This window comes from Petromyzon marinus, chromosome 38 (assembly GCF_048934315.1).
Source record: "Petromyzon marinus isolate PM22_M1 ecotype Great Lakes invasive population chromosome 38, UKy_Petmar_22M1.pri1.0, whole genome shotgun sequence".
NCBI lineage: Eukaryota > Metazoa > Chordata > Hyperoartia > Petromyzontiformes > Petromyzontidae > Petromyzon > Petromyzon marinus.
In genome coordinates, this window is record NC_133704.1 from 6530263 (window position 1) to 6556627 (window position 26365).

At 46.5% G+C, this 26365-nt stretch overlaps 1 protein-coding gene across 1 annotated transcript; it reads right to left on the bottom strand.

Moving 5' to 3' along the window:
* Positions 1-2966: 2966 nt before the first annotated feature.
* On the bottom strand, positions 2967-26365 carry LOC116950199 (phosphorylase b kinase gamma catalytic chain, skeletal muscle/heart isoform-like). The gene is made up of 10 exons (XM_032967801.2): positions 26100-26365; positions 21187-21312; positions 19612-19787; positions 12284-12338; positions 10688-10753; positions 9206-9369; positions 8379-8469; positions 7883-8036; positions 6136-6261; positions 2967-5682 (listed from the first exon to the last, which is right to left on the bottom strand). The coding sequence occupies exons 2-10, from the start codon at positions 21282-21284 to the stop codon at positions 5413-5415; spliced, it is 1200 nt and encodes a 399-aa protein (XP_032823692.2). The 5' UTR covers positions 21285-21312; positions 26100-26365; the 3' UTR covers positions 2967-5412.

A 26365-nucleotide genomic window follows, 5' to 3' on the forward strand; every position in this document is an offset into this window, starting at 1 on the left:
CCAGCACCTTCTGCACACGGACAGATTTCGTTGCGTTCATTGATTCCCGCACTCCGTTACATTCGAACGAACATTTGTTTTGCCTCCAAGAAAATAAGCCAATTAATCTCTCTGTCGCTCTCTCTCATCTCCATCTCGCTTGCATATCTCTTTTCTCGTTTCAACGCGCGCACTCCGGCTTTTGTCGACGTTTATTTTACATCAACACAGCACGGGAACCCGCAGAGGCGGAGCTACAAAAATATTTTCCTTAGCCTTCCCCCCGATGGGCCAGCACCACCAACATTGGTGGTAGCACATACCAGGGGTAGCTATGATACTGGGGGGGTGCAGAGTACAATCAATCTACTGCTGGATGAGAGCCTCCCCTAATGTAATTTCTCTTCGTGTGTATTTGCAAACTTGTCAGGCTGCATGCCACGTTTCGTCCTATTTAAGTAACCACGTTTCTGAACCTGTCATAGCAGGTTGTATGCACGGATTAGTAAATATTTATTCCTGATACACACTGGGACTCATCTCCTCTCGTATTCCTCTGTGTGCACGGGGGCGAGATGTTAACTACCTCGCCTGGTATGCAGGAATTCATGGTTTCGATCCCGACCCTGACGCCTGTATATTTGGAGTTTGCGGTGTCTCTCCCCGTGGTCGCGTGGATTTTTCTCCGGGTCCTCCGGTTTTTCCCTCCACATTTAGAATCAATATGCATTTAGAGTATTTGGCTACTATAAAATTTCACATAAGCCACTTCGTTAAGCTATACACGTCTCCTGCCCAAGCCCCACTTTCTTAACAGTGGCTTGATGAATACAATCCCATTAAACATGATATAGTGGATAAAGTAAAGCCATACCAAATTCCAGTGTTATACAGCAAAGTAACACGAGTACGAGGTTTTATCTTCTTTTGGCCAAAGTTTGCCGTCAAGTGGATACTGCTGCCTCCTCTGCTGGGGGGGATGCTTGGCAATGCAGGGATCATTTTCGTGGCGAATTTGGCGTTATAGTACGAGTGGAAAATGTACAATTCCCAACCACGCACTTCACCACTCTCGTCATTCCGCGTTAGTGAAGAGCGAGGAGCTTCGACGTAGAGCAGCGAAATGGATGTTGCTGCACTGCCCTCTGCTGCCCATCACGCAGCCTATACCCAGACCCCAACACAACGTTCCCAGACTCCTGTGCACGTTGCCAGCAAACGTGCAACGTTGGGCGAACATTGAGTCAACGTTGGCCAGGGTGCGATGTTGACTGGGCTACTCTATCCCTCCTCACCTCAACAATAATGACATTATTCCATCATCTAGGGTACTACTCACCGTTTCCCTCGATATTTACTGAAGTTGTCCTATATAGTTACCACACTTTTAACTGCTTTAAAATACACGTTTCATTATCACCCCCCCCCAAAAAAAGTTATTCCAACGGTGCTCTCTGTATCGTGGCGTGCGACAAAGTATCCATTTGGATTCCTGCAGTCACGAAAGCTTCAAATCAAGATGATCCATTTGGAAGTCTCGCAAAAGAAATCACCCCGCGTTAGCGTTAAGAGAACGGCCTGTGGAAGGAGACGCTACAGAACTGCTCCGTGAGATCCCTTACGGATGTAAACCTGCATTCAAACGCAGCATCTCAGCGGTTACTCATCAGTGCTCCCACTCGTGAGCCACCCATTGTTGAAAGCAATTAAGAGCAAAAAAAATTACATGCGAAAATCAAGCGTCTAAATCGCAATTGTGTACGAGTTCGTTTGGCCAGCGGCCTTCCTGCTGATGCTGGCACAACTCGATTTCTCATGGAAAGACGCCAGGCTGGGCACTGTGCCCTGTTTATTCCCAGAGCCCGGTGTTCTCTTTTGTGTTGGATTCTTTTCTTCTTCTTCCTACTACTACTACAGCATCCTCCGGTACAGTATCCCAGTGTGGACACGTTTAACTTGCAGAAAATGCGTGATAACTTAAAACTCGGTACATAGACGCAGAATGTACTTACACGCTACAATGCAAAGGAAAAAAACATGACGGATCGTGTTGTGTCGTGAAAGCGTATGTATTAAAACATGTGCTGTTATATTGAATAAGATTAGACCATCTATTTAATTAAAGCACCTACCCAAGCTCTACAATTTGAAAATCTCCATTTTAGATCACAAGAAACCAGTCGTAAGAAATGTATTTACACGTTGTGTAGTTTAGGGTCCTAATCCACCCCCGCCCCCAACATACGCACTTAAAGAAATAAAGATCCATTATAATTTGGGGGATTTTACATTGTGGCATCATCAGTTGCTTGCACTTTTTCTGATGGTGCAGTTTTCTGATGCACCACTTCACAACTTATCTAACTTATTTCTGATTGGCCGTGGTTGTGTATCAACTGAGGCTGTTGAAACAGGCAGTGGTTGCAGAAGGGAGAGCTCTAGATCATGGGATAATAGCCCTGGCCTGGATCCCAAAACTTGTCTATAAACTGCGTTCAGAAGCTCTCTCAGCGCTTACTTGGCTTGTAAATGTCTCCTAACCACACCTTGGGGATATTACCAAACTTTACTTTCTTGGATTCAAAGCATTGTGCACCAACCGGTTTATTGTTCCTCCATTCGTATACTGCCAAAATAAACTCTTAATTTTTTTCTTACATTACTTACAAGTCATAAATGTGACAAAGTTAATTTATAGTGTCTACTTTTAAATATGAAAAAAAAACTACTTCGGGATAGAAACAGGGTTGGTGGGTGGTCAGGGAGATACGGGAGAGACGAGAGATACAGCAACATTGATTGCCCTTCCTCCAATTAGCACGGTTGGCTTCGTACGGTGCCAAATAAGTTCAACATATATACGTACAGTACAACCACGAGCCCCAGGGGCAGCCAGGGCAGCCAGGGCAGCCAGGGCAGCACCGAATAGCCACCAGACCATCAATGGGAGATTGGAGCACTAAGCATTAATGAATGGGCAATATAGATTTTCTTAAAATGTTTGCATCCTTTATTTTTTGAAGGTATTCATGAAAAATGCATTCATACAATAACTCGTGCACAGAGGTCAGCGCATATCAGCATTTGCCAAAAAAAAACATAATTTATCTTGCAAAACATTGACCTTAAAATGACGAAATAAATAACTACTGTAATGCACTACAGAAAATAAATGTATCGACGCTACAACGTTTTAAATAGTGGTTATGTTCGACAACTTAACATAACTAAAATAACAACGGTCTGTTACTCAACCAAACGAAGAGGTCAAGCCAAGTGCTCAACGCCAACATCTTTAAATACGTGCTCATGAATGCTTGAGTACAGTAAGCAACTTAAAACAACTCTCAAAGTAGGGCCCTCCGATGTGTTTTCGGGTTGTCCTGTACCGCACGTTGTTCGGCATGATCTCCGAAGTTTCGCATCACGTGCCGGGAGCTTCTTCAGCAACTGAACTCTTCAGTCATGGCCCCCCTCTTCTGAACTCATCACCGTCATCCATGATCTATGCACTGCTGGATGAAGAACCAAAACCATCGTCAACTCTCGCGGCATTAAGAAGCTCCCAGGACGCTAAGCGAAATGTCAAACGAAACGCGGTACAACCCGAAAACACGTCGGAAATATAAGAGTCTAAAGCCACGTAGTGGCATGAATTAATATGCTAGCTGTGTTGCTCAACACCACATCGTACGTTAACAAGAAATAATAGCAATCAGTTTCAAAGCAGTCTTGTTCAATATTCTTGCCGTTACATAAAAATAAATAAATATGGCTGCTGTATGTACGAGCATATACATACATATGTATAACATGTCAAGAAAAAACTTGCGCTCTGTTTGTGTCACTCGATACCCTGGACACCCTTGCAAACGATGTGTGTTCCATCTCTCAGGATTGTCCAGGTAAAACCACTCAATGAAATAAAAGCTCTGCAGGAAGTTGAAGGTCCTTTTAAATATCCATTCCACGTTGTCGTTGGACGGCATCACCCTTCCATCCACACCGCACTCTCGATAATTACCACCATTTCAACGACCAGGCAGCAACTCCTGCGAATACTGAACACTAACCCTGACGTTTCATTGCAAGAGAAGTTTCCCGCTTAACGAGTCAGGATTTATTTTGCGAGTGTAAAAATCCATACCGGAGTTTGGATGTTCAACCCAAAGAATGCCCTTGAACTGCATATTTCACAATCAATACACTGCAAAGAGGGGGGGGGAGGTGGGAAGCAGTCGCAAAGAGGGGGGTCGCGCGCACTGCGTTCTGAATCCCCGCAAATCCGAGTTCGATTCCTGGCCATGGCTAATATAAGTGGCAAGTGATATCCGAATCAGTCCTGGCTCCTGCCCCCGCCCCCCGCCTTCACCAATTAGCATTGACCAGCGTGGGAAAATAAGATTTTAAAAAAACCTCATGACTGACGCAGCAAGGGTAAGTATTTATCCAGCAGTGGATGGACAAACGGCTGTAAAATGTCCCCCCTTACTCTTATGACCTAGGAAAACACACTCAAGTGAAAACTTTTCAATAAAAAGTTCCATACACATCTAAGTACTTCTGTTGTCACTCTGTCTCTCTACCGCAGGGATGGTAGATAGCGAGGCCTACCACTTTAAAACATCCTGCAAACGAAATGTATTCGTTACTGCAAGCATTTTTAGCTGCACTAATCGGGTGCTAGAGGGGAATATTTTCGACCTGGCAACACTTCGTTTGTAATTATAACAAACTCAGTATCTTCTGCCACCGCAATTGTCCTCTTTAGGCCATGAGCCCTGACCAGATATTTCACCTGTTGGTGCCACCAAATTCGGCATAACTTCAGTGATTTCCAATTGACTACTTTGGGCAATAATAACCATTTTAAATGAGTTGGTTATGAAAAAAAATCACACTCATTCGCCGTACAAATAAATCGGCACAACTAAAGATGCCCTTAACTTAGGTGATACCAAATTTTAGTCTGGCCAATGGACCCGCGTTTAGCCAATCGGCAGGTGCCGTGTGGTGTGGGTAAAGAGTGAGGCATCCCACCTCTTGCAAGCCGTCCGGCCAGTGAGGAAGAATAGCCCACAATAACCTCGAGAGGGGCTCTCGAGATATTCTCGGAGGGGAGGCCGTTCTGCCCAGCAGCGGTGTGAGCAGGCAATTGCAGTGCTGCACCTTTACACAACTTACTGACAAAAAGCCTACGGGGACCCTATTTTTTAACATAGCACACCCTGGCGTGTGGTGGGACACAGTGCGAGTACTCCCACCTCTTCTTGAGATATTCTGGCCATCACGGGCAGGAGGCCATAAAAGCCTCTTTAGACGTGCCAATTCTCCGAGCGGACGAGGCAAAAAAAATTTCACTGTTGACGGAAATGGCCTCCTCCACCAGAGGTGTGGCGGCAGTAGCAGCCGCAGCCGCAGCCGCAGCCACCGCTACTCCTCCTCATCTTCCTCCTCGTCGTATTCGGCGGCCGCCATCTGGATGAGCACGGCCTTGGGCGTGTTCTCGAAGAGCGCGGCGCGGTTCTGCCGCTCGCCCTTCTTCACCCAGTGGCCGTAGATGCGGAAGGCGGCGCCGTCGATGAGACGCCGCACGGCCCGCAGCGCGTACGGGTCGCGCAGCACGATCTCCGTGGTGACGGGGCGCACGCGCCGGTAGTGGTAGTACATGCGCACCGACGCCAGCACCGTCAGCATGATGGTCTGCGTGTGCGCGGGTGCGTGTGCGTTGAAGAGGGCGGTGGGGTGTAAGGGTTAGCGTATATCGCACAGCCAAGTCGGTGACGCGCGCAGTCAGCGTCGGGTGATGACTATCTGGACTGGTCCTGGAACTCTAAAACTAAACTTTTTTTTTTTTGTGTTACCAGGTAAGGCCCACTGAGTTATATAGCTTTTTCAGAAGTGACCTGACCACAAATGATAGCTCCAAGAAGTGGCTTATTGTGGTGGGAATTTATAGCAAATACTCAAAACGCATGTTTCTAAATGTGGAGGAAAAAAAACCGGAGGAGCCGGAGAAAAATCCACTTCGTTGAGCTATCGTTTGCGGCTTCTGAAAAAGAGCTATACAGCTCGACTTGGCGTTATCTGGTCAAATAAAAAAAAATGTTTAGATTCCAGTTTAGTTTTTAGCTCAGTTGACGGTGGCGCGCGCACCTTGAACTTGCGGTAGGGGCTGAAGTGACGGACCTCCTCCACGTCGTACTGCTGGAAGAAGGGGTGCGCCAGGGCCTGCTCCGCCGTGAAGCGCTTCTCTGGCTCCACCACGAGGAGGCGCGAGATCTGACGTCGCGCATCGCCACGGCGGCAACAACAGTGGCAAGTGGTCGAGTCGTACGTACGCACGCACGCACGTTGTACCTTGGCGCCGTACGCAGCCCACTGTGCTAATCGGAGGTGCGGCGGAAGGGCGACAAACTAAACACACAAAGCGGTTCTAAAGCTGAGTTTTCAATCTCGATTTACAAGTGCGTAGCTCCCCCGTGGCTCCCTAATTTCACAATGTCAATGTAATTCCAGTTATACCGCAATTTACGTCCCCCCCTTTTACGTCGTTTAGCAAATAAGTCGTCGCTTAATTCACACCACATACCCGATTTGCACCGCCTCAACCCCCACACTCGCGTCGCCGACAGCATCATCGTCCGTCCTTTCTCGCATCCGTCGCCTCTCAGCCTTCGCCTCCAGCTACCACCCTGTAAATTGCTTTGATTTACCTCGTTTCGATATTCGTTGTCGCACCCATTCAGGAATGCATCCCCAACAAACAAAAAATGTTACTGTATTATCATCATCGAGCGAGATCAAACCAATGCTGGATGAAGGCCTCCCCCCCCCCCGCCCCCAAAGCTGTCTCTACACCTGTAACATTTTGCAATGTAATAATCCACCTAGCGCCCGGACACCTGATCATTTTATCACTCCATCTCCTCGGCAGTTGCGTACTCTCAAGCACAGTCTCTCCCTTGGTTGTCACTCCATCATTAGTCTTGATCCCTTTGAGCGACGATTCTTGCCCAAGCCCACTTAAGTTTAAAAACAGTTATAATTCTGTCCTTAACATGCAAATGTTCTCTAATCCACGTGTTCCTCTTTATGTCTCTCGTGTGTATGTATGCTGAACTTATTTTTCACCGTGCGTAGCCAACCGTGCTAATCACCGCAATCCCAGACCTGTTACAATGCCCTTTATTTACAGAGAAAGGAGCATTGGCAAAAACAGGTAAACGGACTGCACTGGCGAGCAGGGCGAGCCAAATTCGAATTCCTGGCCACGGCTCGCATCAGTGACAGGATATAAATCGTACCGTACATTTTTGGGGTGTCTTAACCGTAAAATGTGCTCCGTCTCCATCACAGCGGGTGTTAAAGATCCCGTGATGTTATTCGAGGAAGGGGATTATCAACGCCGGCATCATGGTCCAATTTTGCCAAATATAATTAAAATGGTTGCAAATTAAATTAATTGATAAACTAATGTCGCCAACCCCCTTAATGGGAAAACAAATGCCCACGTCAGGGGGTCCCCCCCACCGCCCCCCCCCACCCCGGCTAAATAAATTGCATTCCGAGACATTTGTTACATTATGGGAACAATATAAAAGCGATTTTTTTTTTATTTAATCGAATATTTCACCTGCAATATCCCTTGAGATGGAGCATCTCATTAGCGAGAGACTGTCCAGAATGCCAACTGACGCAACGCTTGGCACAACAAAAAAAAACCCGAAAACAGCATTCATCACAAGCAGAGCAACCAGGTAAAGTGGCTTCTGCGCGTCGAATGCGGCAAAACGCCGTCTCTCCATGTAGGTCCGTCGAGCCACACAAAAACCCAGCAGAATCGAACCGGAGGGACAGGAGACGTGATATGATGGATCGTACTCGACACGCACCCACGTACCAGGTCCTTGACGGTGTCAGACCGATCCTCCCACTCGGGCGTGCTGAAGTCGTACTTGCCGTCCATGATGAGACGCAGCATGGTCATCTGCTTGCGATGCCAGAAGGGCGGGGAGCCGGCCAGCAGCGTGTACATGATCACGCCGCACGCCCACCTGGAAGGTGGCGCCACGCCATGAAACACGATGGTCAAAAAATCCCCCCCAACAAGACGCACGGTATGGCGGTGGTTACTGGCCCCACATCCAGCAGTGAATTCTGTCAATCGATCGAGATTTATGACACGGCGTAATTCAGCAAAAAGCTGAGATGGAAGTGCGGATGGCACTCAATTTTTTTTTATTACTTAAATTAATCTGAACAGAAGAGAAAATACATTATTTTAGTCTGGTCTGAAAAGCACAGACTGTCATGGCTGACCGGAGTGGACAGACTGCTCCAGAATGGGCTGTCCGTGTACATTACCACAGACGAGCTCTTAAGACGATCGTGCTTACAGATCGACCTCCTTGCCGTAGCCGGGGTGAGATTCATCCATGGAGCATTTGAGCAGCTCGGGAGAGAGGTAGCCGGGCGTCCCGCACAACTCTGCAGACACAAGCGGCATCGCCCACAAGTGAGTCTCCCCGCAAATACGCCAAGTCTCAGCACCGAACGACTGTGCAGGTGTGCGTGGCTGTGCCTTCCAGCTCTCCCCCGGTGATTTCAGGTTGCACCGCGTGTTGTCCGACGTTTCGTGCCACGTGCTGTGGGAGCTTTGTTCAGGAAATGAGATAAACGACGGATATGTATGTTGATATGTTCAACTTCTTTCGCACCGTAGGTACGCCAACTGTGCGAATCAGAGGTGCGGGGGGCGGGGAAGGACAACAAACCTAAACACGAAGAGTTCTACAGAAATTAGCTTTCAATCTACCATCGCAAAGGGTACAGGTGCAGCCCTGCAATTCCCTGCTCACGCCACTGCTTGCGAATGAGGTCTCCCCAACTGGAGGTCCTTCGTCACCAGAGCCTGCACCATTTACGAAGTGTTTGGCCTAATCATCCACAGTACAGAACAACACGTGGTACAACCCACATGTTTGTCCCTCTCCTCTTATTTCCCAACCCCCCCCCCCCTCAAAAAATAAAAACCGACGCTCCCGCTCGTAGTCCCGACGTGCGTGTGGGACAGTGAGCACCCATCTCCTCCCCATCTTTTGCCCCAGGAGTACCGAGTTCGGGACTGACGTTCCGTGGAGTTTCTGGACCCCCCCCCATCCCCACGTCACGGTTTGTTTGCGCTCTGTACCGGGCTCCTAGTCCCGTGGGAATCCTCGGCTACCTCGCAAGCGCTCGCCGGGCCGCAGCTGCATGGAGAAGCCAAAGTCGGAGAGGCGGATATTCATGTTGTCGTCCAGGAGGATGTTCTCCGGCTTGAGGTCACGGTGCACGATGTTCTTGGCGTGCAGGAAGTGGACCACCTCGAAGATGGAGCGCATGATGCTCCTGAGGAATTAAGGGTACGGGCACACGTGCAGGTTGACACTAAAATAGGAGAATACTCTAAAAAAATTAAACATCTCTCTGCTGCGATGGACCACTGCCCTGAACGCCACCTATCATAGACGTATATATGTTTCCTGTTCGGGCAGTGCTATTGATGAAGCGTGCTGGGCTTTTGTAATTTGTACCTATGCCCCACTGCCAATGAATCATTAGGAAATAAATGTTCAGAAAAATAATCAACGTCTTGAGAAAAACGTCCTTTATTCAATAGCATATCACTAATATAATGAGCCAAGAATGTCTGTGTGTAACGCGCGTGACATAACTCCACGTCGACCAGCCCCCCTCATTAATAATCATGAACAGGTGGGGTCCTCCAAATAGACCCCCCCCCCATCATTAATAATCATGAACGGGTGACGTCACTCCACATGAAGAAGGTGGAGCGGAAACGAAAATTCGTTTACGCAAATTAGCTTTCATTTTGATTTTTCTCGATAAAAGTAAAGCTAATAAAGAAATAGTGAATACATAAAAAGCCAGAGCCTTGATGTCACGCTCACTCCGTAACGCTGTCATTAATAATCGTGAGCGGTTGACGTCACTCCACATGGGGGGGGGGGGGGGCGCCTCCTCACCGAGAACTTAACCCTCATTAAAAAGCCAGAATCCTCATGCCACGCGAACTCTGTAACCCTATTGAGACGTAGAAGGAAAAAGGGCGTCATGATGAACATGGGATATAACCGTGAAATAAAACAAAGTTACCGGCCTTACAAATGGCACACCAATGGATGCACTGAATATGATTTTACCGTCTGTTTTTCACTTGAATGTGTCAGATTTACTGAAATACACCCATCCTTGGATGGGCTATAGGCTAGTGTTAAAATAATAATAATAAACATTTTACAGAGTGGCCTTCATGCTAAGAAATCTCAGAGCGCTTTACACGAGACAAAATACCAGGTTAGAGTCCTGGTGCAGTTGCTTAGCGCGCTGCACGATAAACCATGCGCGACACGTACCAGCCAAGTTTTCTGCGGTGCAACCCATTCATATGGCTGGGTTGACAGGAGCAGGGGGATTTAATAAAATCGCGAACCGCTTGAACTCCCGTGCCGGCAGATGGAACGCAAGTCCAAAGCGTTCACCGTTATCACCCGCAGTTTCTGACAGGAACATCCACGGCACGCCCCACAGCGGCCATGACGTCGCCGCAGTCGACTGTTCACGTACAGTGACACGGGCGGAACGCCGTGCGTATTCTCGTAACGGTTGAAAGAAACGAAACACAGAGCCGGGATGCGCCACTTACCTGGTGTCCTTTTCACTCAACGCCACTTTCTCTGTAAGGTAGTCAAACAGCTCTCCTCTCTTCATCCTGCACGTGCGCACATTGTTTGAACACGGAACACACGTGGCCCGTGAGCACGGCGATGCATGCTGAACTTCTACCGCACCGTACGTAGCCAAACGTGCTAATCGGAGGCGCGGGGGAAAAACACACTAAACAAAAAAGGCGGTTCTAAAGAAATTAGCTTTTAATCTAGATTCAAAAGTGCATAGCTCCAGTGGCTTCCTTTTATCGGAAGGAAGCGTGTTCTAGATGGCCACAAAAGTGCATCAGAACCCGCGCGTTGCGGTAACTATCTTCGTTTTATGTCTAGCCAAAAGTCGCTGCGAGGATGACCGGAGTTCGTGCGAAGGTTTATGTTCCTTGACGAGATCAGCAAAGTATTGTGGTTAATTTGTGGCAAGCACTTTGTGCGATGTAGGGGGGGTTGGGGGTCATGATATTTATTGTAAAGATGATCCAATGCGTTTGGCATCATGTAGGAGGAAACCAAAGCAGCTGGTGAAAACCCTCACATACGAGACGGAGCAACAGTCAATGCTCTGCACGGATGGATTCGTGAACCAACTGGTGTACTGCTATCTCACGGCTCCCTTGCACCCCAAGCCAAAAACATCTGGTATTTCCTGGCAATCTCCCAGAGCGTGCAATGAGGTTTAATACTGACCTCACCAAGAGGTCAGAGCTCCGACCTCACTTAGGATTGATTTGGCCCAGTAAGGCTGCTTTAGCAACATGTGCCTCTTTTCCACTGCGCGTCTGAGCCGTGCTGTGCCATGACGAGCGAGTCCGGTGCATCTCAGCAAGAATCCGGTTGTTTTTGCACTTCAGAAGCCAAACCGGGCCGCTAAGGTCACGCTCAACGAAGGAGTCGCGACGTAATGTAGACGTCGCGGTGACGTTGTGTCCTTGCAGTGCCGTGCCGTCTAATGACGTCACAACGGTGTCACACATAACGGAAATAATGAACCACCACCTCTAGCCCCACTTGGCTCCGAGCCAAATTCAGATGTCGTGTGAGGTGAGCAATTCAGTGTTGGGTCCCGTTTCGGCTCGGCAAATAGCCAGCCGGTGTACCGCGAATTCCCCCGCGCTGGCCAAGCTCGGATGTGCCAGTGGAAAAGAGGTATTCGGCAGATTCACGTTCAGGGAGCATTGAGCAACGCACAGAGTGCAGCGGGTTGAGCGGTGACCTCTGCGTCACACTAAACTAAACTATTTTATTTTTTTATTTTACAAGGTAAAGCCCACTGAGCGATATAGCTCTTTATCAGAAGCGACCTGGCCACAAATAATAGCTCAACGAAGTGGCTTACCATGTGGAAATGTATAGCAGCCAAATACTCTAAACGCGTGATGTTGATTCTAAATGAAGGAACAGAAAAGCCGGAGGACCCGGAGAAAAATCCACGCGACCACAGGGAGAACACGCAAACTAAATATGCAGGCGTCAGTGTCGGGATCGAACACACGACCTCCTGCACACTAGGCGAGGTAGTTAACATCTCGCCACGGCAGAGCCCCTATTTCTTGTAAAGATGATCCAATGTCACTCACAGGTCAAACACCAGGAAGAAGAAGGTGCTGGACTCGTAGGCGTCTATGAGGGTAACTGCAAAAGAGCGAGGAAGGAGTGTTACAGGAGCCAGCATACGTCACCATTTAGGGTCAACAGTAGACAGTTGTCAATAACACTACCATAAACAGGAATATATCTTGATTTAAAGCTTTCGTGACTGCAGTAATTCATATTCTTAGTTTTTTCGGTAAAGTCACGTTGAAGAGAAACAACAAAATAATAAAAAATATATATATAATTTTTTATTGTTATATATATTTTATTATTTTGTTGTTTCTCTTCAACGTGACTTTACCGAAAAAACTAAGAATAGGAATATATCTCTTTAAGTAAAGTACTGTAGATAATTGTGCAGGAGAATTACCCTTCATCACACCAGAGGGATAGGGAGGTCAGATTGATTTGAGTGAATAATAGTTGGGGATTCTACTGCACAGCATGGGGTCCTGATATAAATTAAATTGAATGTGTCTATATGAACAGTCTCAACCCGTGTGACGGCATGGCATGTCGCCACTGTGACCCAGCGGTTTGAATCCCAGGTTCGAATGCGGGGGTTCGGCGCTGTCATTAAAAGAAAACAAAAAGCCACATTGTGGTGAATGCAGCAACTGTGATCAAAGCAGGTGCTCAAGTTTAGGCATCGATGGCCTCGGTTTCAGTCACCAATGACTCCATGACAACAACAACAAAACCCTCTCACATCGATGTGGCTGAATTTCACCTCTCAGAATTGACGATATGGGTTTGACGCTTTCTCTCTGTCTGTAGAAAGGCGGATGGTTAGATGCTGCCTCCTAGTGTAGCCAAGAGAACAAATTTTGAGATTTCCGAAGCAGTTCTGTTGTCTTGTACCTCCTGCCACTGTAATTCGTATGTATGTTGAACTTCTCTCGCACAGTACGTAGCCAACCGTGCTAATCAGAGGTTCGGGGAAGGACAACAAACTAGCATAGGGAAATATACTGCTCTACAACAGTTCCAAATGCATTCTTCAAACAGGACATGACCTCCAGAACATCTATTCTTATTACCCACATTTTCGAGTTACTATCAGCATAGACTCGCCTGCATTCATGCCAAATTTTTGCATTGTATCCCTTCTAGAAGATCATTAGAATTCATGTCGCTCACTCGCACGGTTGTGATTCTCTACAGCGTATGCATGAGATGGCTGAACCAGATTCATCATTCAGAGCCAAGAAAAACTTGGAAACTTGTCACTTGGTCTCCTAGAACAACGTTTAAAGCCACCGATCTTGAAAAAGCGGCCTTGCCTTCCGACTAAGTAATATCAAGGGTCTGGCATTGAAAACAAAGACTGCTGTTTTTATCCAAGTCAGTTTTTCTCTTAAGAATTTTTTTCTACAGCTTAGAATCGCCGCAATAGCAACCGCACATTCCAGATCTATCCGTCGTCACTTTGTAAGTATGTTGTGAATTTCTTTTGCACCATACATAGCCAACCATTGTGTTCCCTCAGCCACTCATTCAAGGTCCAATGAAGGAGCTACCTGGCTTTTCCTTGTCTTGAAGATGCTTGACCATTTTAGAACTGCACCTGGAACGAGTGGCTACCTCCTCTATAAGTGGTGAAATAAGGAGTCAGCCAATTACCACAGGGGCCAAGTGCGATCCATCGATTACATCACATTGCATTGTAAATCACGGATCTCTATCTGGGTGTCCAGGGATATGGGTCTTTACACGAGTCTCTGGGTGTCTTTGTAAGTCTGTATGGTGTCTGTGCGAGTTTTCGTGTCTCAATGCGAATCAATGGGTCTCTCCCGTCAGTCTAAGGGTCACTATATAACTCTATAGGGCTCCATATGAGTCTACACGGGTCTCCGTCTTCAGTGGGGAACTAAGGCGTTAATTGTGACCTCAGCGAATTACAATCTACCACTCTCACCACCAATCATTCACTCTTGTGCAGGGATCCGTTTGGTAAACCCAAGACACCACCTAATGGCTTTACAATTTCAAAGCACAATTTTAAACGTGTTTGTTGCTTTTAATATCCCTATACAAAGTATATAAAAAAATCCACGTTGGAGGATTTCAACCAGGCAGGCACAACCTGCCCTTCTCTCTTGAGTACGGTACACAAAGTCTAAATTACTTTGCCGAGCTAAACATGTTTTTAACGGGTTTGCGCTGTCGATGATAAACAGGTAAAGTTGCACCTCTAGAATTCCCTGCTAATGCCACTGATGTCAGAGGGGCCTCCACTAGAGAAAGCTCGATACAGCCTCTCGACGAGTTATTTGGCCTACTCTTCCACGCTTGCCAGACGTCTTGAAAAAAGTGGTAGTGCCCCCACTCCATCCCGAACGCAAGCAAGCTGCCCATCGACTGTGATGATTTACAGGACAGGGGCTCTAAATGTCACAGGGCTGGGATGATGGGCCTCATGCGTCTGCCGACTATTTTTAAGTGGCTCAAACTTTCAATGATCCTCAAATTTCTCAACGAAGACGCCGTCACGGACAAACGGGAATTGAATCCACGTACATGTGGCAACGGGATGGCACGGCTCTCCCTCTCAAAGAAGGGGCACCCTTAGAATCGCCACATTTTTTAAACGCGATGTATTCACTCCAATTATGTCATCGTAATCCGTATCACAGATGTGTGTGTTTTTAATAACGTATCAGTATCCCTCAGGGGAGTGGAGTGGCGGCGCAGTGGTTAGTGCTGCTGTGACCTCGGCAACGTACAATATGCAGGAACATTTATTTACCCAGGAAAGCCTCAGAGTCTGAAGATACATTTTCAGAAGTGTCCTGCTAAGTTTCACTGTCGGCGGAATATGTTTCATTGTATTTTTACAACTACGCAATTTGGGAATAATTTGTTAAATTTGGTTACATTTATGACCGCGAAATTTCCGGCTGCAGCTAACATCAGTGGCGACTGGCATCTGAGTCGATCCTGGCCCTCCCACTTCACCAACCCGCACTGACCAGAGTGGAGAAGTATATTCAAACAACCCCCATGACCGACATGGCCTGGGGAGGCCCTTCATCCAGCAGCGGATTTCAAATAGCCTTTTAAAATTGATATAATTGTTTTACAGTATCTCTCTATTGCTCGCATTCAGAAAAGCATACTATTTAAGGGTGTACAGCTGAGCTGTTAGACTGTCACCGGATGAACGTAGCACTGTGTGAATTTGCATCATTGGCAGCAAGTTGAGAGTGGCGTGGAAAAGTAACGGAGGACAGAGGCAATGTAAGGCAAGCCAAAGCAAATCAAATCGCCTCGAGTGAGCCCCATGCCGTCGAACCTCTGAAGCTAAGCAAGGCTGAGGCCCAGCAAGTATTTGGTCGATAGCTGCGCGGGATGGCACTTGGGCTGAACATCTACTTCGTGATGGTACTGTAGAAATAATTAACATTATTAGTCAGAGTCGTATTTAAGTCAATAATACAGAAATAAAGTTTGCATAATCCAAGATTTAAAAAAAATATGTTGCAGGTTCAGTTACTGCTGACGAAAGGTCTGCTTAGTATCCACGCTTTCCTGGATAAATAAAAGGGCATTATTAATTATTAACTGGGAGTGGTTGTTTTTGGCGTGGTAATACAAGCACTATATTAGTGTGAAATGTGAGCTTGCGTGTACTCTTCTATGAGCGTACACATTCATATGACCCTGTCTCTACCGCAGCTGAGCAAACAAATGTAGACGGGCACATCAGCTCATCACATTGACAACAAATGTCATCATCATCATTCGCCAAGGTCAATCCACTGCTGGATGAAGACCTCCACAAGCCTGTGCCATCTCTTGCAATCCTGCAATGTGATAATCTGCCTAGCACTTGCACACGAGTTGACTTCATCGCTCCATCTCCTGGGTAGGCATCTTATCGAATCAGTTCCGATCCTTGGCTACCACTGCGTCATTATTCCTGACCATTGGCAGTCATCCTCAAGGCCATATAACCATAATTATTATTATTTGGGCTTGCGGAATGGGACACAATGTTCAATCGAGAACTCAGAGGCGCAGAGCTCAAAGTTCCTCATATGCCGGCTTGAAGAGGTGAGAGCCTGGACAGGTGAGAGCGTCGATGGGTAAGAACCTAACAGGTGAGAACCTGAATGGGTGAGTCTGAACAGATGAGAGCCTGAACACGGGTGAGAACCTGAATGGGTGAGAGCCTTGAGCTGCCACTTGAAGGTGGACGATGCTCGGATGCTTCGACTGTGCAGCGGGAGAGAGTTCCTGACGGCTGATGTGGCTACGGAGAGACGCCGTTCAGCCACATCCTGTACTGGTGGAATGATGTCGTTAACCTGCGCATGTTCTGTAATCCCTGTGCTCCTCCTGCTGTGCCTCAGTGTAATTCCAAGCGTGCGTGTCTCCACGCTTCTTTGCACACCCTTCAGCTTTTGTTCCGTTTTTGTGTGAATATGGAACCGGCGACGACCTCTGCACTCCAAGTGCAGTGTGCTAAGCATTACACCACGGCAGAATCCCCGAGTGAGGATAATAAACGGCAAAGAGCCACCGTGATTTATTAATACAGTGCTTGCAAAGGACATCTGAGGGTGAGCGCCGCTGGCCGTCTATTGATTTATTTATTTATTTCGGAGCCATTGCATAACAATAGCTCGTGGGAAAGTATTCGCTCGCAGGAAAGTATTCGCTCGTGAATACAAATTTTGGATGTTTCGATGTCCATGGCTAAGTAGCGTACTGTAGCTGAGAATTCCATGCTCGTGCTGGGTCACAAGCAGCTTTGCAACTTATATAATACGCTTACCACGAAATATATAAATAGCCGATGGCACTTTCAGAATTCGCTCCAGGGTTTTGAGTGATAACACCACGGCGTTGAACGCAAAGTTTCGCCTGTGGATTTGATCTCCCGGAAGAGTTTTATTGTGGGTTTTTTTCATTTTCAGGTTATGTGCTGATGCATTTTAGAATCCGAATCTTTATTTATCCTGAAGAAATCCGATTAGCTATCAAGTTCTTTATCACAGATGTCCAGTCGGGGCGGGTCGGAAAGTGAATCATCTGCTATGACTATACAGTAAAACCTTGGATTGCGAGCATAATTCGTTCCGGAAACGTGTTTGTAATCCAAAGCACTCGTATATCAAAGCGAATTTCCCCGTAAGGAATAATGGAAACTCAGATGATTCGTTCCACAACCGAAATATATTAATGTAAAAATGATTAATACAAAATACCTTTTTATATTTTTATTATTTAAATTTAATATAAATAAACCAAATTTATTAATTAAATTTAATCGTGGCTGGTGTGAGGGAGACGAGAGAGAGGAGGAGGGTTACTATGTAGGACGACTTTCACTGTCACTAACGGAATCACTGCTATCTGTTGGCTCACTGGAATCTTTTTTATTTTTGTGCGACTTTAACAAGGAACCTATCCAATGACACTTGCTTTTGCCTCCTTTTGAGGATTTCATGGGGGCCATTGTTGCAGTACAATTACCAAAGAACAGTCACTACACTTGGACACAAAATAAAAAAATGCTTTACGCACACACACGTGGTCACAACCACTAAAGTATCTTCTTTGGTTCTTTCGGTAAAGTCACGTAGAATGAGAATAAAATAATAAAATAAAACAATAAAATTCTCACGACGTTTCGGCCACAACACAAGTGGCCTTCTTCAGGTGAAAGGAACAACCTGTCGGGACGACAGAGCTACATTGAACGCTGCTAAGATTCGCAGCGTCTTTTAAGCTGGTTGAGAGAAGTGAGGCACTTTGACAAAGGGGTTTACATATCAAACAGGAGAATTTAGCATTGAAACAGTTGAGGGATTAGCTTGTGACTGGTCACAGAAATAGCTATGTTAAAGTCAAAGCCTACACATCCACAGAGGCACCTAGTGCATGGACACCAAAGGGGCTGCAACAACTCAACTATCAAACAGTAAACCGATGTGAAAAAAAATCAAATTTAACACTATAGTACTGTAGTAAACAGTATACGCTCGCACGGATGTTGACTATACGAGTGAGGCACGCTGACTGAGACCGAGCATGGGAGACGATTACCCACAATCCCGCAGCGAGAGAGATAGAAGAACCATCAGCTCAGTTGTGATCACGTGACGCTCGAAAGACAAAGCGTATACGTACTACTCGGATTGCAAGACCTCGCTCATTTATCAAGTTAAAATATATTTTTAAAAATTACTTGCAATCCAAGGTTTTACTGTAATTATATGCAAATGTAAATGTATTTCATGCCGTGGTTATGAAATCATAAATCTATGTCATGATATCTGTACTGGATCAGGGTCTTTCCACCACCGTTCACCATTAAACCCGCCATTGACCAACTTGGTGAAGTATGGTCAACAAACCCTCATGAACGACAGAAGTGGTCGGATCAAGGGTTGTAAATTATTGTCATTATTATTATGACAGGGATGGAACTTATCCAAGGACGTCCGCCGGGGAGATGGAGTGATGAAATCAGCTTGTGTGCACAGGTGCGAGGTGGATAATTACATTGCATGATCGTGAGAGGTGGTGGCAGCCTGCCATGGTATTCATCCAGCAAGAGATTTTTTATATGGCTGATGATGACGAAGATTATTCAATTAGGATTCTTTCCTAATTGTATCTGCCTGTCACAACATTCATCACGAGGGTATTTTTTGTTGTGATAGCTTCCATTGATGACTCATCATCATCATTACGATCCATGGACAAATATCCCGTAGGTGTCCACTGCACATTTTGTCATTTGTTTCCACTTTCCTCTGTCTTGTGCCAGTATGCTCAAGTAGTGCCACATCTTTCTGGAACCAATCTATCGTTGTCAAGCCATTCTCTATTCTTGGTTCTTTCGGTAAAGTCACGTAGAAGGGAAACAATAAAATAATACAAATATAAAACAAAATTTTTATTATTTTATTGATTCCCTTCTACGTGACTTTACCAAAAGAACCAAGAATATGAACCCTGCAGTCACGAAAGCTTTAAATCAAAATTTAAGCCATTCTCTGTTAGGTTTTCCTACATTTCCAGTTCCTTGCAATTTTTCCAAACAACATACTTTTAATTCTCCTGTAGTTGTCCATCCTACACGTGTGTCCAAATAGCGCTAGTTTCCTTATCATCACTGCCTGCATCATCAGGTTGTCTTCCTCTATGTGCAACCTTTTTCTTACTTCTACGTTGGTCATTCTTTGGGTCCACCTTTGATGCAGTTATCTTTCAAGCCGCTAATCTTGCAACGGTAACCCCCTTGGACGTTTCTGGTGACGGTGTGGTTTTGAGGCTTGAAGGTTCGGTGGGAACTCACTGATGTGGGGGTGGCCCGAGACCGCCTTGAGGATGTCCACCTCCTTCACGGTGGAGCTGTAAATGTCCTCCAGCTCCTCCTCGCTCAGGCGATCGGGCGTGATGTCTATGATCTTCACGGCGAAGTCCTGCCCCGTGCGCTTGTGCACGCATCTCCGCACCACGCTGCTCACGCCACTGCACCGCGCGAATACCGTGAGAACGATGAGAAGCAGTTCGTAAATACGACGCGAATAATCAAATCGGTAAATAATGACAAAATTCATAACAGAAAGTTAGCGCGAGTCGCAAAATAATTGTTCTGTTATGACTAGCAGCCCATCGTCCTTTGGGCCTGACCGTCCCTCCCTTTCTCCCTCACTCCCTGCAGAAAGCAAAACCTTTTCGAATATAGCATGATACAGCACTGCTGCTCCACAGCGGTGCAGGCAAAAAGAAAACACAAATTACAGCCCTTTCAATCCACTCCTGGATGAAGGCTTCCCCACACTGTCGGCATCTATACAATTCTTACAAAGCCACAATCCAATCTCACACCTGCACAGGAGCTGATCTCACCACTCCGTCTCCGTGATGGCTGTCCTCGTGGGTGTTCCTTTATAATAATCTGTCACCAGTCTAGTCCATCGGCAATCATGCCTTCTAGTGTTCTAAAACGTATCTCTGCATTATGAATAACCAGTCAGGTGGCTCAGTGATAGAGTGGTACACAACCAGGAGGTCCTGTAAGCAACTCCTGTGTGGGGATTGACTCAGCCCATCATCCATTTGAGGTCAATAAAAGGATGATCACTTTGTGGGGAAGTCGACATGGCTTGTCCTATAGAAAGCCTTGGCTCTGTCATAGGAATGTGGAATTTACTGCAACTGATTGAAGGCTGTCAACAGATGAGTGCTGCCTCAATGCTCAATAGAGCAGGAAATCACTCTCACTTAAACTATTGGCAACAGGACTGCATCATAAATGCTCGTGAGCAGAGAAACAAGGGGTTGATTTGGGCAGATTTTTTTTGCTTGTGCATAAGTGACATTACGGTATCTGTCTCACTCATCTGTTGGACAACCTAACCAAGTTTCCTTCCCATTAAGGCACTGCATTGGTTTGCTCACAGAACAATGCATCCCGATTAGAAATTGAGATAAGGAACAGCACGCACCAATTTCCAGGCTATTAGAACCACTCTGTGCACATAACATGCCTGTCTGTGATTAATCAGATGGCAAGATAACCTCACCACCATGTACTATGGGAGGAAAAAAAAAGGCCTTAATAGACTGGTGCGGCAAGTACTGTCAGCGAGCACCTATGAAGGCTGGCATGGGACACGAGGGCAGTACTGTGTATAAATTCAGCAATAGGGGACCATTTGGCCCGTGGACCCTTGTGTAGGTGCACCTTCCTGAACACTGGAAAGCTTCGCCACGAGATCCCACATCAAGTCACAGCAGAGCTCAGCCGGCGAGCAGTGGGCCCAGAGCCCTTGGAGTGCACGAGCTGGTTGGTGTTTGTTGTATCTCACCAGTCTAAGGGTCTACCCTCGGGCCTAGCTCGGTTATCTCCCCTTGTCCAGCTCACCTGCCGAGGACCTCCTTTGGTTCGTATTTGTCGTTGAAGTCCTGCGCCGCAACCGGCTCTGTGTGATCGCCTTCGGGAATGGCGAGGTCACGCGTCATACCTGCACACCGGCGACTTCTACTTCACCTTGGGAAGGAAACGAGAGGAAGTGGGGGAGGAAAACTATTATGCACACACACTACCATTGACTGCACAGCCCTTCTGTCGGTCCACTGCTGGATGGTGGCATCTGCGCACCACGTGGGTCGTGAATGGAAATAAATATTCACGAAGATAATCTCATGCGGTTTTAGACGTTTGTAAACTCTCTTCCAATTCCTCTATATTTAGTTGAGAGTTGGCAAAAAGGCAGTTTTGCAACATAATAAAAAAAATCACAAAACGTGTTGGTAGACAAATTTGAGGCTCCTGTATTTGAAATGTCACGGGAACATACAAACTACTGTAAAGTATATACTGTATCTCAGAAAACAATTTTCTATTATGAGCCAAGAATGTGTCCCGCGCATGACGTCACTCCACCTGAAGCCCACCCCAACTCATTAATATTCATGAGTGGGTGGTTGTTTACACTAACGCAGAGGAAGGTTGAGCTTAATTAAATAATTTATGACGCAAAGTCGCTTAAAATATGACGTTTCTTTATAGAAAGTGACGGTAAAAAATACATCTCAGCAGCACAGTGCTACATCCGAACGTGACGTCACTGCAAAAGAGGGCCCCTCCCCCTTCATTAATATTCATGCCCGCGTGGAAATTTACACTAACACAAGGTCGCGCACTCCACATGCCGCACCCCTCCACAATAACCATTAGCGGGTGACGTCACTCCACATGCCCCACCCCAATAACCATTAGCGGGTGACGTCACTCCACATGCCCCACCCCTCCCCAATAACCATTAGCGGGTGACGTCACTCCACATGCCCCACCCCTCCCCAATAACCATTAGCGGGTGACGTCACTCCACATGCCCCACCCCTCCCCAATAACCATTAGCGGGTGACGTCACTCCACATGGGGCAACCCCCTCCCCTCATTAATAATCATGGCCTGAACTATTTTTCTACTGAATATTTCAGATGTGATGCAATAATAAACCCGTCCTTGGACGGGCAAACAAGTTAGTAATAAATATCATCATACACCATGGTTAATATACTGCTGGACGAAGGCCTCCCCAGTAAATACGGGAATTGGTCAATACAAAAATAGGAACGAGGTGGTTTATAAATAACAGCTGCCACTAAAGGAGGCAGTGGGGGGAATTTTTTTTAATTACCCTGTAAATTTTTACACTAAGTTCAATATACAGGAATTGTATGCCGTACATAGTATGTATAAGTACTGTGCACATCTAGAATCCTTAGTAAATCCACTGCTGGATGATAAACACCACCCCACTGCCGTGTCGATCATGTGAGTAGTACAATATGACTATACTTCAGCACTATGGTTACTGCGGGGTTGGTGAACGCAGGGCACGCAGAGCAAACGCTTCAGACATCACTGGCCACTGATGTTAGCCGTGACCGGGCAATGGAACTCGGGTTGCTGTAGTTGATAGCACAGTTGTTCGCTATACAACCTGTGGCAATTATAGTACACATGCGCACAAACACAAAAAATCCCCGTGTAGGATTAACAGACTGTTAGCGAGCACCTATGAAGGCCGGAACGGCACACAAGGGGGTTGGGGGGGGGGGGTAGCCGGCACCACGCCCGGCCGCCTTTGTCTCCCCAGTGGCGATGTTTACAAACCAGACCTGGTACTCAATTGAGGCTAAGTTGACACATAGGGGAGAAGGCCCAGGACCGGTTCAGATACTCGTCACCGGTGTTGGCCGGGAGCGGGAATCGAACTCTAGTGCTAACCGCTGCACCACCGCTCCCCACATGTACAAAGACAAAGGCCACCCGTGTAGCCTCCACGGACTGTTGGGGCAAGTGCTGTTCGAGCGAGGGCGCGCGCGCACACACGCACACACACGAGCACAACAACAACAGCCCGTTCAAAGTTGTTGTTGTTTTTTTATTACGAAAATTGGCACGTGTACGAACAGCCACGATTGTTGACGAACTCCTCCTACAAAGCGCCACTCGCTTCGCTCTGAACGCTGTTTCGTCGACTCGGCGCCACGCGAATAACAAGTCTTGCTTGCTTGCTACTGTTGTTGCTGTTGCTTTGTTCTCCTATCGCTATGGTTTCAACAAAGTGGCGGAGAGAGCAAGTTATGTAATGCACGACGACTTCGTACCTAGGCAACCGTGCTCATCGGAGGCGTGCGAGGGACAACCAAACTTAAACACAAAGAGCAGTTTCGGAGAGTTCAGTCGACCATCGCAAAGTGTGCAGGTGCAGCCCCACCATTGCCTGCTCAAGCCACTGCCGGCGAATAAGTTCTGCCCCCCCCCCACCACACACACACACACAACTTGTCACCACGCACCAGCTACACAAAGTGTCCTTGGCCTACTCGTCCACGCCGCTCACACGTCGCCGTTAGATAGAAGACGTGGGAGTACCCACACTTTAACCCACCACGCGCGATGATGATGATGGTGGTGGTGGTGATGGCTTGGGTGGGCAGAGGAGACGGAGAGAGATCTCGGATTCAACTTGCCGCGCCGAGAAATCGAAATCGCGAAGCATTACACCACACGGCAGCATCCCCCACCCCCCCTGCATTGAGTAACACGAAACGATAACGTTGTTGTATTTGTGTCTCAAGGGTTACACTCCACTGCAATGGATACATAGTTCCATTTATTTGGTATAGCCCTGTGAGCCATTCGGCTCTTGAATCGGGTGCAACCTCAACAAACAAAAAACACGAACAAGAAAACATCTTAAAGTGACTTTGTGTGACTGTGCAAACAGAAAATCTAGGGGAAAAAAAAAACATTAAAATATTCCTGAAATAGCACCGTACGCCAACGCTGTGCGCAAAAATCCCAGTGGGATGCAAGTCAAACAACAACAACAACAACCACCACAAGACAACTTTAAATTAAGGCCATCAGTCTAACTCCGTACTACAAAAAACAAAAACATGGCCAAACCAAAAAAACGTTTTCGAAATAATTGAACGCGTGATCACAATGCTGAGCTTGCACGTGGATTGTGTTGACATTGAACGTCAAACGTGGCAAGTACATTATTATATTAACTTGCCACGAACTCCGACTGATTGATAGCTCCTATTGTTAAATTTTGATTTAAAGCTTTCGTGACCGCAGTAATTCATATTCTTAGTTTATTCGGTAAAGTCACGTTGAAGGGAAACAACAAAATAATAAAATAGATATTTAAAAAAATGTTTTATATATATTATTATTTTGTTGTTTCTCTTCAACGTGACTTTACCGAAAAAAATAAGAAAATGAGCTCCTATTGTTGTTAAGTGACTCATGCAGCCAGCTATGGATGGCTACAGAGGTTTTTTTGGTGGTGGTGCATGTTGTTTATGTTGTTTATTGTGAAATTTCGGTCACGGTTCCTATGATCACTGTTACATTGCTTTCATGGATTTATTTTGGCGATTTCGAAAACGTTTTTTTTCTTGTTGTTGTTGTAGTGCGGAGTTAGAATGATGGCTTTAATCTAAGTTGTCTTGTGGTTGTTGTTGTTGTTTGACTTGCATCCCAACTTGGAATTTTGCACAGAGCGATTGTGGTGTACGGTGCTTTTTCTGGAATATTTTTGCCGTGTTTGTTTTTATTCCCCCTGGATTTTTATGTTTGCGCGTAGTCACTTTAAGATGTTGTTCATGTTTTACTTTTTTTTGTTTGTTTGTTGCTTATTGCACCCGATTCAAGAGGCGAATGGCTCACAGGGCTATACCAAATTAAATGAAACCGAAACGAACTTAATGGCTAAACCATGCTATATGTTTAAACCACCCTGCGTCCCTCGGACACGCCACTGTACACTCGACAACAACAACAGTAACAATAAACACAAATTACTGTACACACCGATAAGGGACCTCGTCGTGCGGTGGTGCTGGTGGCTATAAGCGCTCACGACCACCAACACCGGTTATTACCGTAGGACACTGGGCCTCCCCCTAGGTAGACTCGGCCTCAAACGAGTACACGGTGCCACGTGCCTGCCTAAACATCGTCCCCCGACTCGGGGAGACAAAGGCGGTCGGGCGGTGGTTTGCTGCCCGGCCTTAACAGCACTCGCTACGAACAATCTGGTACTGTAACCAGTACAGTGCGACTATCCTAAACGTAAGGCAACACTCGCTACGAACAATCTGTTACTGTAACCAGTACAGTGCGACTATCCTAAACGTAAGACAACACTCGCTACGAACAATCTGTTACTGTAACCAGTACAGTGCGACTATCCTAAACGTAAGGCAACACTCGCTACGAACAATCTGTTACTGTAACCAGTACAGTGCGACTATCCTAAACGTAAGACAACACTCGCTACGAACAATCTGTTACTGTAACCAGTACAGTGCGACTATCCTAAACGTAAGGCAACACTCGCTACGAACAATCTGTTACTGTAACCAGTACAGTGCGACTATCCTAAACGTAAGACAAAATCATATAAGCGGATCGTGATGGCTTTCAAACACGTACCGTTCATTTAAATACGCCGCCGCGATTAAAGCATATTGTACTGCACGATTACGGTATGTGCAATGGAAAATTACCGGAATGCAAATGCTTATCCTGTAGTGCCATGCAAACTGTACCTCCGAATGGCACGATTGGCTACGTACGGTGCGAAAGAAGATCAGCGTACAGTACATACATAATACACAATGAAAACTGATTGCTTTACGGAATAGCAGGCTTCATCATCGCGATACCAATTGTAATTATACCCAGAGCACAGCACTGGCACACACTTAGCGCCTCTTAAACGTCTAAAATACAATCGTACTCACCTCGAGAAGAATCAGCCGGGATGAACGAACCACAGCCCGTGTCGGATTTGACGAACAAAGATTCAGAACGCCTTCTCTCTTGCCCGCAACAACAACCACCACCACCACCACACAACACAGAGAGAGATTCCAAACAAATCTTGTTCTATCAGAATCTCTCCGTCTCCTCTCCCTCATTCAATGCCGGCTGAACCTCCCGCAACAATCCCCTTCGCACTCCTTCCGTCCTTCACACAGCCCGCCCAGCCCCCTCACTCACTACTCCT